General features: G+C 33.1%; 2 protein-coding genes across 4 annotated transcripts; both read left to right on the forward strand.

The window, feature by feature from the left end:
* The first annotated feature begins 3,575 nt into the window (after positions 1 to 3,575).
* LOC125185263 (protein GDAP2 homolog) lies at positions 3,576 to 9,010 on the forward strand. 3 transcript variants are annotated; one of them, XM_048081772.1, is made up of 15 exons: positions 3,576 to 3,705; positions 4,023 to 4,384; positions 4,983 to 5,060; positions 5,589 to 5,644; positions 5,975 to 6,094; positions 6,200 to 6,270; positions 6,424 to 6,517; positions 6,613 to 6,822; positions 7,159 to 7,410; positions 7,655 to 7,763; positions 7,863 to 7,930; positions 8,047 to 8,116; positions 8,196 to 8,270; positions 8,379 to 8,470; positions 8,680 to 9,010. In XM_048081772.1, the coding sequence occupies exons 2-15, from the start codon at positions 4,073 to 4,075 to the stop codon at positions 8,768 to 8,770; spliced, it is 1,698 nt and encodes a 565-aa protein (XP_047937729.1). In that variant the 5' UTR covers positions 3,576 to 3,705; positions 4,023 to 4,072; the 3' UTR covers positions 8,771 to 9,010. The 3 variants fall into 3 exon arrangements, with proteins under 3 accessions (XP_047937729.1, XP_047937730.1, XP_047937728.1); XM_048081773.1 differs by having other exon boundaries at positions 3,611 to 3,705; positions 4,029 to 4,384; positions 8,695 to 9,010; XM_048081771.1 differs by having other exon boundaries at positions 3,612 to 3,705; positions 4,029 to 4,384.
* A 1,305-nt stretch (positions 9,011 to 10,315) lies between these two features.
* LOC125221702 (eukaryotic translation initiation factor 5A-2) lies at positions 10,316 to 12,191 on the forward strand. Its single transcript, XM_048123912.1, has 5 exons — positions 10,316 to 10,517; positions 11,259 to 11,381; positions 11,491 to 11,547; positions 11,642 to 11,716; positions 11,803 to 12,191. Exons 1-5 carry the CDS (start codon positions 10,395 to 10,397, stop codon positions 11,902 to 11,904), a joined length of 480 nt encoding a protein of 159 aa, XP_047979869.1. The 5' UTR covers positions 10,316 to 10,394; the 3' UTR covers positions 11,905 to 12,191.
* Positions 12,192 to 13,802: the final 1,611 nt, after the last annotated feature.

Consider the following 13,802-nt stretch of genomic DNA (forward strand, 5'->3'; position numbering starts at 1 on the left):
ACAATTGTATTAAATATAATTATGCTGAAAGCGCATAATGTTGCAGCACCAACTGAATAATGTATATAACAACAACATGAAGACGCATCATGTTTACATTATTGCTTTTAGCAGCATATATTAGTGTATTTAAGTTGTTGTAATGTTGTGATTGAGTTTAATAATGTAACTTATATCACAAACACTTTGCATTCCAAAGCTCATACAACAATGTTAACAAACATGCTATACATTATTCTGAGTTGCCTATTGGAAAATATATCACTAAGTAGTAAATAATGAAACAAAGGGCATGCAAATAACGCCAACAAACAACTTAACATGTTACATTATTCATAAATCAAGAATAAATCTTAATCTAAACCACATCTTTCTACAATAAAATTGTTATAGCATATTATAATTAAATAACACGTAAACCGCTGAAATTGAAAGCATAGAAAATTTTAATTTTTGAGATATACTATTTACTCTATTTAATTTAGCAATCCATACATCAAAGCTGTAACGACTACATTATTGATAACGTAGGTTTACATTATTTTAAGATAACAAACTTTAATACATGATGAATATGTTATAATGTAACATAATCTATTAAATAATGTAACATGTTCCACGAATAATGTCAACATAGAAAATAATATATATACATTTGCAATGCTAAACGTAGTACAAAATCTTGCTACAGTACTGTTCATGTCCTCCTAAAAGAGAGCACATCATCTCTCTTTCGACGACCTCCATCCCCTACATCCTCTACATCCATCTCCTCAAAGTAATCATCAAAGTCATCTTCATAATCTACTCTTGTCCTCTTCGACCCTATTCAAAAGTTCATAATAAAAGTGAGATTATAATCACATACTAAACAATGTACGTCATATATGCGTTAAAATAAAGACCTGCTGAAAATGAATAATGTTACATCACCAGATGAATAATATATCTACACACCAACATGAAGACTTATGTCGTTTACATTATTGCCGTAGAGAGCATACATTACTACATAATGGATTTGTTTTAATTTATCACACTGGGGTAAATAATGTAAATTATAGCACAAATAATGTACACGACAATTCACAATAATGTAGTACAAACATGACGACTAATGTATGCTGACTAAGCAATAATGTATACACCAACCTTGAATAATGTAACGACAACTACTAATAGACAACTACAAACAATGAACATCAATAATGTACATAACCTTGCTCAGTAATTAAATACGAACAAGAGAAATGAAGTATGCTTATCGGCAACAAACGAATCTTTACCTTAAAAATCGATTCTTTTCACAAAAATTCTAGGGATTGTCACGGTAATGTAAACATAAAATTGGACAATTCTAATCGGGCATTTGAGTAACTAACATATATAGGAGATGATTGAGAGAATCACATGTCTAAATTACCTTAAATCATTTGAAAAATGGAGGCCCGAACTGAAAGTTTCTAGCCTACAACACTCGGCGTAATTTTGAACAAATACACGTCTACACCACAATTCCGGTCGCCGATTGTTGATATAAACTTCATCTTCCACTTTTTCGCGATGGATTGAGGTCTTCGTCTTCATTTGATAAGGAATCACCACAAACTAGGCTTGAATATAGAGAGCAAAAGTGGGAAACTAGGTTTTCGTCGATTTGGGGTAAATGAGAGAGAGAAATCGAGAGAAATAGCGGATAGTTTGCTCCTTCCGTTTAAAAACCGAATCTTGAATAAGATGTACCAATTTTACCCCCATAATGTAACCACAACTCCTAAATAATGTAACTCGGGTATGATATATACTTTACATCTAATCCGTCCATCAAGTTAACCCTAAGGCTGGAAATACATTTGAACTTAACACTAAAGGATCACTTGGACCCTAATGCTCCCCTATAGTATATATATATATAATAAAGGCGAAGGACAACATATTACTTTCACAAAGACAAAATGAGAATTATTTTATATTTCATCAGTCAATCAAAAAAAATTCTACTTCCATTCGACACGAGCTTTTAAAAATATAAAGAAAATTATTAAGAAAAAAATAGTGGAATTTGTCGTATATTTATATACTCCCCCTATTTTCTTAAAATAGAGATTTTGGCAACGGCACAAGCCTTAAAGCAAAATTTGTAAAATAAAATAAGAGGATTAAAGCAAAATTTGTAAAATAAAATAAGAGGAATGATAAAAATGATTAAAGTAGTGATAGTAAATATCTAAGTCTAAGTTATTAGTAGTGTTTTTGTGAAAAGTTTCTGAAAATAATTATATACTAGTTTTATGAGGGATAAGCAAAAATGATAAAAGAGGATTATTTTTTAAATGGAGAGAGTATTATTTTATAATAAAATATAAGTAAAATGAGTTAATAAGATATGATGTATAATACTACTAATATTTATTTTTAAAAATAATAAATAGAATTGATCTATATATAAATATATAAAAATGAAGTTTTGGGAATAATTACATGAATACCATTGATAATATAAAAAGATTTTTCTAATATACATGCTATATTATTAAATTTAAATATTATGTAACCTAAATGAAATATTAATATCATGACTCTTCATTTTTTCCATGATTAACTACCCACTAATGATCATATTCATTGCCACTAACCCATTAACCTATTAATTTTGGAATTTATATAGTTGTCAAATTATGAAGAGATCAATTTAAATATGTATGTGGATGTACAAGTCAACCATCTTAGAAGATTATGGCTGGGCTTCTTGCTCCATATAAGGTAATCTTGATTCTTCCAAATTCGTTCCTTTCCTTTGGTATTATGTTGTACTTTATACTGATATATTATTATTATTGATAGAAGCTAATTTAGATTGGGATTGACTGTCTTCTTGTGGTCTCTCATTAATTATGAACAACTAGGGTGAGGTATTGATTTGCGGGAGAAGACGCACAGGTTGATCAGTGATGAGGAACTATCTGGCCAAAGAATTGACTTGGTGAGATAACATTGTTTGCACCTCCTCAATTATTTCAGTGATTCTAATCTAGACAATTCTTGAATCTACTGTCCAATGTAATAGGTTTTTCAGAGTGCACCACTTTTTTATTCTCTCACTGTTTGTGAAAATATCGGATTTCTGTTGTAAGATATTTGTCTTTATAATTAGTTTTTGCTTTATTGTTATCAATTGTATTTCATGTTTAAGTTATTGGTACAATAAATTGCTATTGTATAAATTTGTGATTTTAAAACTTGAAATAATAATATTATTTCTTATTCAGTATATGTGTTATTTTTTTATCCATCTGATTTTATATTTTTTAATAACTTTTTTATTCTATATATTTATGATATCAGATTTGATAAAATGATATAATTATGAATTTGTAAAATTATTTTATGGTATAAAATAAGTTTAAATAAAAAAAAATTGGTCTGATTTTATATTTTTTAATAATTTTTTTATTCTATATATTTATGATATGAGATTTGATAAAATGATATTTTTATGAATTTGTAAAATTATTTTATGGTATAAAATAAGTTTAAATAAAAAAAATTGGGTGGTGTGGGTGATATTAGATTTGGTAAACTCGGAGTATTATAAGAAAAATAAGAAAATCCACCGCAGATTCGGAACCAGTCCATCGGCTGCGCTTCAAATTTTCTCCTTTGATTCTCAAATCGCACACCAGCTCAAATCACACGCAATTTGAGGTAATTTATTAATTTGCTTGTTTATAGAGAGACATATGTTCGCTTATCTGTGAAATAGTTACTGAATTTTGCTTAGCTTTGCTCCTCCTTCCAAGTTATGGACTGCGCTTGTGTTCTAGGGTTTGGTTACTTGTTTTCAATTAATGCGGTTTTGCTCCATTACTTTGTAGCTGGGAATTTTTAATTCGTGATGATTTTTACATGCTCTTGGTTGCTGTTAGTTTGATAATGATGCAATTAAGTGGTTTGAGTTTTGATGATTGAGATGTTACTAGAATTTCCTCTGCTGTTGGTGATAACTGAAGAATTTGTGTCAGTGGTAGTGGGAGGGAAGAGGAGGTAAAGATTTGATCTTGGACAGTAAATTATGTATCGGTCTGGGGCCGCAACGACAAACCGGGGTGGGCTGCCAACAGATAGTGGGGACTCTGTTGTGACCCTAGATCAAGTCCCTTGTTGGAGCGATTCTGACTTCAGGTACTCGTATGCGAATGAAGATTCAGTGCTCCAGAATCTGCATTTTCCAGACCCATTGACTGCAGCATCTCAAGGGGAGAATAGTGGAAATGGAATGGTATCTAAATTTCCCATGGATCGTGAAGTTAACTCCAAGGTATATCTTTGGAGGGGCAACCCATGGAATCTTGAGGTGGATGCTGTAGTCAACTCAACAAATGAGGTCAGTAGGTCATTCATTGTTACGCCATGATTATCATATAACTCGAAATGTATCTTTATTACAGCTCTGGCTTATTTTGACCTTTCAACCCTCTACTACTTGTCTGTATTATCCATACTTGTTCCTACAGAATTAGGCGTGAGAATACTAAAGAAGTGTATTTCCTTACGCACACTTTTCTTTGCTATACTTATAAGAGATTCCAAATCCCCCAGCTCTTAAATTCCTGTAATTTCTAATTGCTCCAGAGCTGTATGTCCTTGCAACATTTTTTGTGTATTCGTATATGTTCCTAAATGCATGTGTATTTACACATCTTTTTGTGGTGTCCTGTCACAAATGTCTCATGATTTTACTTCTTTATACAATTACAAAAATATCTTTTCTGCCTTATCAGTAATCACCCATAACTAAGTAGAGCCTTGAGAAACTCCACTAGCTCTAGTTGATCCAGTTGAGCAAACTTTAGAGCATAAGTTGGCCCTATATTTTTTTTCGCGCAGCTTTTTTTTGGATACTTCACCTTGTTATTTCAATTTTGTTTTCTTTAAATTACTTCATGTTCTGAAAATCTCATGTTATTTTGGTTGTTTGCCAGAACTTGGATGAAGCTCATAGTAGCCCTGGTTTGCATGCTGCAGCAGGTCCGAACCTTGCAGAAGAATGTGCAACCCTGGTGAGCTATAACTTTATTCAAATTGAAACTGGGTCTTTGATATTCTTCACTTATATTGCAATTGCATTTATTAAATTAAAGAGTGCAATATAGTAGAGAATTTGTTAGCACTTTATTAGTGAGTTATTGTGGATGTTGAATACATGACCAAATATGTACAGCGGACTTAATTTCATCAAATTCACGATTCCTTTGAGATTGGTAATAGAGAAAATATAGCTAGGGAGGCCGCAACCTACCATTTTTGTTGCAATGTGTTAACACTAGATGCTGGACTTAACTAGGTGAGGATAGTGAAGTGAAGATGGATTTGCATGAATTGACATTTGATAGGACATTTCACACTGTAATAACTTCTAAGCTACGTTATGGCTCTTGAAAATTTCACAAATTTGACCTTAGCAAATTCTAAATAGGATAGTCCTAAGTAAGAATAAAATTATTATGTAGAAATATGTATTAATGGCCTTTAAGATTATGTACAAACGTTATAATAATGTGGTGATTTGTGCTCTTATCATTTTATAGGGTGGCTGTCGAACAGGAATGGCAAAGGTTACTAATGCTTATGATCTTCCAGCAAGGTGGTTATTCCAAAATATGCTTATAGTTACTATGCATTTATTTAGTTGTTCATTTGTTGTAATCGGAAACCCCTATATATTTTATGCATTTCCGTTTTGTACCTTTTCATCTAATTACTTGGCTTGTGCAGAAGATATGTCCAAACTTACTAATGTTCAGAGTTGGTAGACCAGTGTGTTAAAATTTGCGTACTTATTCATTTGTTCTTCAGTTAATATATTGTTCTTTGCAGTCTGTAAATGAGCAGTGATAATTAAGATGCTCAAACGTTTGAATCTCTATGTTCTCCTAATATTTATGCGAAAAATGGGGTTTCTTGTACTTTTCAGGAGGGTCATACATACTGTTGGTCCCAAATATGCTGTAAAATATCATACCGCTGCAGAGAATGCACTCAGTCATTGTTATCGATCTTGCCTTGAACTGCTCATTGATAATAGACTCCACAGGTGGGTTCAGTAACCTGATGTCTTTACTTGCTTTTAATTCTTCATTGTGCCATTGCTCTAATATGTGAAATAGTTTGACTTGCTCTTTTTGAAAATCAATTGCAGCATTGCTATGAGCTGTATATACACAGAAGCCAAAAATTATCCACGAGAACCAGCTGCACATGTGGCCATAAGTAAGTAGTTCCCTTATGATTTTATCTATAATTAATTTCAGTATGCCTGAATTGACACCCATGTCCACTCTGTTATGTATACACGAAAGCTTTTACAATTTTGTTTCATCCCTTCTTATTTTGTGTTAAAATCCAACTTATATCTTTCTTTAGGAACTGTGAGGCGGTTTCTTGAGAAACAGAAGGATAAAATACATGCAGTCGTTTTCTGTACCACAACATCATCTGATACAGAGATATATAAAAGGTTAGCTCGCTGAAATCAAACCACCCAATACCAGATCTAGTGATGCATATGAAACATGACTTAGTTTCTCACCCATTTGCTACTTCTTGCTGCAGATTGCTCCCGCTTTACTTTCCACGTGATAAACTTGAAGAGGAGATAGCTGTTTCCAAGCTTCCTGCTGATGTTGGAGATGAAAATGGTGAGACGGTCATAGATGAACGCAAAATAAGGATTCAACCTTTACCTAATTTGAAAACGACTGCTTCTAGACCTCCCCAGACTTCTACTGATCTGGCAGTCAGCAACATATCATTAGCTGGACGGTTGGTGGCTCTTAATACTTTTCCTAGCCCTTTTTATGATGTCATGAAAAAGCTAAGGGTTTGATCTCTTATGTGGTTAGCTGTACATGTGTTTGTTGTTTCATTCTAGTTCTAAACTTGTTCAAACTCGTTTTTCGCTGACATACATACATAACACTAGACAATTTTCTTGTAATTGTTACCATCTTCCAACTGATACTTGCCTATGATCATATTCATCTTTATTGCTGGTTAATATAGTTTGCTTTTCTGTTTAATAAGATCAAAGCTCATATGATTTGGGAACTGCTTCGTAGCATTGAATCTTATCCAGGCATTTCTTCTTTTTTCAAACAGTGACTCGTCGTACTTAGAGTCGTATCTGGATCCTGCATTCATGTCCTTGATCAAAGATCCGGATCAGAGACGCAGAGAACAATGGGAAAAATCTGCTCAGGCACGAAAGGGTTGGAACTTTGCTAAAATGCTTGGATATGGAGACATTGGGAGTCCTCCTTTATCGGCTGCTGAAGAATACTCACTCCATTCTAGATACCTTGCTAAAGCAAATTCACTTAATCTTTCTGACATTGCTGAAATGAAAATTGTGTAAGGCACTGAATTTTATTTTTATTTATGTTATGCTTCAGCATGTGCAGATGTTCTCAGCATATAAGATGGACTCCACCATACAAATGATTTATGTTTAGCTTGACTCAAATTCATCAGTGAACTGAATTCAGATCAAGAAATTTGTTGCCATCTCTTTGTTTTCATCCCACTTATGTATAGAAGTAGGATGTTAACTCTATGTGCCTACTTATTAATACGCAGCCTCTTGCCTTAATTTTAGTTATCGGGGCGGGGTTGATAGTGAAGGTCGTCCAGTGATGGTGGTGGTTGGAGCACACTTTCTCCTAAGATGTCTTGATCTGGAGCGTTTTGTGCTTTACATAGTGAAGGCAAATGACTACATTTAAGTTAATTAATTGGGCCTCTGCTTCATGGCCCCTAAATATGATATTTAATGGCATCTGACTATACTCTTATTTTGTTTTCAGGAGTTTGAGCCCTTGATACAGAAGCCTTACACGATAGTCTATTTCCACTCTGCTGCATCATTGCAGATGTGTGTATTTTCTCCTCACGTTTTTCTCTTGAGTGCCATTTTCATTGTTTGCTTGAAAACTTTCTTATCAAATGAGAAAAACTGCAGTATCTAATTTTATAATTCCTAATCAACAGGCAACCAGATCTGGGATGGATGAAAAGATTAGAGCAAATACTTGGTCGGAAACACCGACGCAATCTCCACGTAAAATTTTCTTCAAAAGCTCCTATATGAAGCTGACTGACATTTTCTCTTCTCACCATTGTTGGCTTTTACAATGTAGGCAATATACATTCTCCATCCAACCTTTGGCCTGAAGAGTGTAATATTCGGACTGCAGATGCTTGTAGATGATGAGGTATGTGCGATCTCCGTTAATTCCGTTACATAACAAGAACGAGTCCCAAATTTCAGATACCATTTCTCGTATTCTGAATCTCATCAGAAATTATAATCCGGTCTTCAGGTCTGGAAGAAGGTGGTCTATGTTGATCGTCTTCTGCAGCTATTCAAATATGTCCCCCGCGAACAGCTGACTATTCCAGACTTCGTATTCCAGTGAGTTTCCATCCTTTCCAGTCATCACTTTCTTTGCAGGCCTCGTATAATCAAATCCATGTTATTATGAACAATTAATCTCAAATCCCATGATTGTTTAAAGTTCTAAATGATTATATTATTACTTATAATTTTAATGTCCATTTCAGATAGTAGTGTAATTGGTTCATATATTGTCTAAAAGAAAATAGAGAAATATAATTATCAAGGAATCGCGATTGCAGGCACGACTTAGAGGTAAACGGAGGGAAGGGCGTAATTGTGGATCCAAGAACGAAATATGTGTATCAGAGACCTTGACAACGGATCCAGACCCAAGCATTTGTGTGTCTTAGTCATCATTTCATTCATTTTTGGGTCAAGTCCCTAATATTTTATTTGCTTGTATATGTATGATACTGTATATATATACTATGATCCCTCTTTTCTCTCTACGGTGGATTTTAGAATATTGAATCTGTTAAGGGTAATAAAGCTTTAGGAGTCTGCAATTGTATAAATCTTTCGTTTTGTGTAAAATAAGAGGGCATATTGATTTAATATGATCACTCACAGCATGATGTACTTAGTAAAGGGAAAATGTTTAAATTCCCTCTAAGTTATAAATTGAAATCAAATACTCTACAACACAACTGTGATTTGATTAGTTATTTCTGAATCTAAGGGAGTAAATGAAGACCACTGCATTTACGTATACAATTAACCAATATCACTCTCGATGAAAATAGCTATAACCATTGCTCCTCTCCTCGTTCGAGCCTACTTGCCAACCCTGAATTCCAAGCATGGCCTGTGGTTCTCATCATCCCTCCAAATATTTGGAGATCCTCGGTCACCACGTGCCTTGACAACGAGGCCAAATGGGGAAGAAACGTTCTCTTAAAAGTCCCTTCCTCTCCTTATATGACCCTGCGATTTCTGGTTTAGAGAGGTCGAGCTTTTGTCTCTTCCACTTTCTGGGGTTCGGGTGGAGGCATGTAGCCTTCTGCTTTTGTTTCGACTAGCTGCAACACCGTAGCCTCAAAATCATTTATCTCCTCTAATGCACCTTTGGAGATTCATCCTTGACTGATGCGTTAACAACTTTATTAGAATCTGAGATATACCATCTCTCTGCTTCATCATTTTTTCTACTTTATCATTTTTTACTTAACTCGCTTAATACAATTTTCTTAATTTTATATTTTAAATGAAACATCTCTATTATAAAGGGATAGAGAGAGTATTTTTTATTGTTTGAATACCAATCATTTAAAATCCAAAGTTGATACCGAAATTGAAAAGACTAAGTTGAGTCATATTTATTTTTTTATAAACACAAAACATCTAATTATTCTTATTCTGTTCACTCTCGTACCTTACTCTTTTTTATCTCTCCTAAACAAGTATCACTCATATTTGATTTTTTATTCATTTAATGTGTATTTAACATTAAATTTTGTGTTATAAAAACGCTCCAACTTAGTTACTAGAGGAGTAGTATAATTATTTAGGCACGCTTGTATTATCATAAATCATTCAAACTCGCTATCTGTTTTCTAAAAATAGTATCTTTGGAAATGCTACAAGTTTTAATATAAAATTGGTAAAATAAGAGAGATGAAAAAAAAATAGTGTTTCTATTTTCTAAATAGAGAATTTATATATTTAAAAAATGGATTAAAAAGAATAATTTTGATTTTTAAGATATCGAAGGAGCAGTATTTTGATTTCTTTGAAATAACAACCAAATATAATCTCATCCATAAACAGATTTAATCCAACGGCCAGACACCAAGCTTGTATATCCTAATCATAAAAACCCTAAAATCTCCCTCTTCTACGCAAAGCACTCCCTATAAAAACGGCAACCTAACTCAGTCGCCCCTCTTGCTTCTCTCACTCCATCAATTCTCTATCTAGGTTATTCATCATCTGTGTGAATATGTCTGACGAGGAGCATCAGTTCGAGTCCAAGGCCGACGCCGGAGCTTCCAAAACTTATCCCCAGCAGGCCGGGACTATCCGTAAGAACGGATACATTGTTATCAAAGGCCGTCCTTGCAAGGTTTGATTCAATTAGATCATTCATCTCACGGATTTTATGGAGTATTTGATTTCAATTGAGTCGCTATTAGTTGATTTGTTTCGAGATCTGAAACGTAGTTAATTCTGTTTGAGCTGTTCGCGTGCTTAATTTGTGGTTCTGATCGTTAAGACGATTATCCGATTTATTGTTACTTTGTTTGCTTATATTGAAAATTCTATCTGCTTCAGTTGTTTTGTATACGATTTAGATTCATTGGAGTATTACTTCTCCTTTTCCAGTATGATAACAATTAATCTAATTATGCCCTGTTTGCCTGCTACCAATATTAGATTATGTAAAAAAATAATGTGCTCAAAGAAATTGAATCACTGGAATGTTAGCTTTGGCGGTTTTTGATTGTTTACATCCAGATTGATCACAATTAATCTAATTATGCCATGTTTGCCTGCTACCAATATTAGATTATGTAAAAAAATAATGTGCTCAAAGAAATTGAATCACTGGAATGATAGCTTTGGCGGTTTTTGATTGTTTACATCCAGATCACTAGATTTAGCATCAAATTTTTAGGTTTTACATTTTTTATTTAGCTGATGCCTTGATAACAACACAGTGCTAATTGTTTTGTATAATGTTGTTAATATGGTGATTGATAGGAGAAGTTTCTTATAGGATTTGGAAAGTTTGAAAGTTTTATTTTATAGAATTACTTATTCACTGTGGTTCATACAATAATTGACTGGAATGAGCTTTTTTCAGGTTGTTGAAGTCTCGACCTCCAAAACTGGAAAGCACGGTCACGCCAAATGTCACTTTGTTGCTATTGATATTTTCACTGCAAAGAAGCTTGAAGATATTGTCCCATCTTCCCACAATTGTGATGTAAGTATATTTTCTATGTTCTTCTCTACTGGCAATGTGAACAATATATCTCTCAATGCAATTTATATATGGTAACACAAGGACTAACATGATTTTAACTGATTGACAGGTTCCACACGTCAACCGTACTGACTACCAGCTCATTGACATTTCTGAGGATGGATTTGTAAGTCGTTCTTCATTTCTGTATATACTAGTACAATCTTTGTGTTTTCTTTGCTTAGCTTATGGCATAATGCATGATGGAAATATATATTTAGGTGAGTTTGTTGACTGATAATGGCAACACTAAAGATGACCTCAGACTTCCAACTGATGATGCTCTGCTAACTCAGGTTAGCTTCTATCCTGATACATATTCATGTATGTAAATGTTTATTTTATCAATATATTAACATTTGATGTTTTATTGAAATCCTAGATCAAGGATGGCTTTGCTGAGGGAAAAGATCTGGTTGTGAGTGTTATGTCAGCCATGGGAGAGGAGCAGATCTGTGCCCTCAAGGATATTGGTCCTAAGTAACTTCCTTGGATGTGGTTTTGAACTTTAAACTGGAAGTCGTGAAAGTAATAGATTAGAGAAGGGATGAAAGAGGCCGTCGTATTCGTGTTGTAATGACTGAATGACGGTAACATCCTCTACTATAAAAAACTTCCATCTCTGGTTTAAATTATGTTTTTGTTGCTCGGTCTCATTATTGTGGTTTACATTTGATTGTATTTTATTGTTATGAAAGTTGGAATGTGCCATCAATTGGTATAACTTTTTGAATACCCAATCTGAATATTATTTACTTCTGAATGCTTTAAGTTTGTCTGAATTACTTGACTTTGAATCTGATCTTTATTTGCTTCTGAATGCTTTAACTTTGTGTGAATTTATCTGTTGGGCGAGAATGAATAACTCTTATGTGGTGAGATTTCGTCATTATTTTCTTATAGTAAAATACTATGTTACCATAATTGGATTGGTTGTCTAACTTTTTATCAATCTGACAAGATTTGTAAAATTTTTATGACTTGCAATGTTTGTCGAGACCGGAAAGTTTCGCTTAGAATATGGCTTGTATTCGGATTACTTTCTATTCTTACGTTCTCTATTTATTTAAAATTTTGTTACCCAAGTACTTCCAATTGTTCTATTTTACTATTTTGTTCGTCCCATTTGGAATATTACTAAAAATAAACATTAAATACACTCTTCAATCTATTCGGTGTGAGACTCTTATACCATATTACACATCCATTATTCTATTTAATATAAATTCATATAATTTCTTAAAATCTATTCCGGATTAAATTGAGCAAACTTTGTTGGGTTGAGGTGTCTTTTACCTACAACACTCTTTGAGTTCTTTTTTTATTTCAAAGTTAGTGCCAAAATTGTGATAGGCTGTCAAAGTTTTTAAAGAATTTATTGCTAAGAGGCTTGAAGAATTAGTAAGAAAAATTGAGGATGAATCAAATTGCAAAAGATAAGTAGCTACTATTGTATCTAATTTTAATAATTCTTTTGTACTAACTTTAGTGACAATTTATGTGTGGAACTTACGTGGTCGTGCTCGTGCGCCCATCTTCCCAGAGTATACTCATTGTCTTATATTCCACTTGCTTTCGTCCACAAAACATAATATGAGACGAATTTTCATGTAAAGTTTGTTAATTAGTACTTCTTCGTCCACCAATACAAGGTCAACTTTGACCGAATACGAGTTTTAAAAAATGTAGTAGAAAATGAGTTGAAAATATTAGTAGAAGGCGAGTCTTATTTTTAAATATTAGTTTTACCTTGGAATGTGAGTGAAGTAAAGTTAGTGAAATATGAGATTCATTATCAAAAGTAGTAAAAAACAAATGAGACATTTCATTATCAAAAGTAGTAAAAAGACAAATGAGACATTTATTGCTGGACGGATGAAAATGACAAAATGGGATACTTATTGGTGGAGGGAAGAAAGAAAATGGTTAATGTATTACAGAATTTGTACTAATTAATAAGAGATAGAATGATAAATGACCATGTTTGAGAATTACACAATTATTCAATATGTCGTTTTTCTGATAAGACCCACATTTATTTGATAATCAAATTTTGCAATTATCTCACCATCGTTTCTAGAAAAACCACACGACACAGTTATGCGCCACCACAATTTTGTCTATGTATATAAGTATGGTTGCAACATCATTGCGAATCTATACATATATAAAAAGAGAGTTTTGAGGGCATTTATGGAAATGTCATTTTAGTTGAAAAATTATAATTTTATTATTGCATTCCAATATTGTTTTGGATTCTGTCGATGCATGGATATTAATTACAAAACATGAATTCTCATTATTATTGTACATAATAATTAAAAATGAACCCAAACATTTACAAGCGACTCTTAATATTCATTACTGAACGTTTACAAACAA

The sequence above is a fragment of the Salvia hispanica genome, chromosome 4 (assembly GCF_023119035.1).
Source record: "Salvia hispanica cultivar TCC Black 2014 chromosome 4, UniMelb_Shisp_WGS_1.0, whole genome shotgun sequence".
In the NCBI taxonomy this organism is placed as follows: domain Eukaryota; kingdom Viridiplantae; phylum Streptophyta; class Magnoliopsida; order Lamiales; family Lamiaceae; genus Salvia; species Salvia hispanica.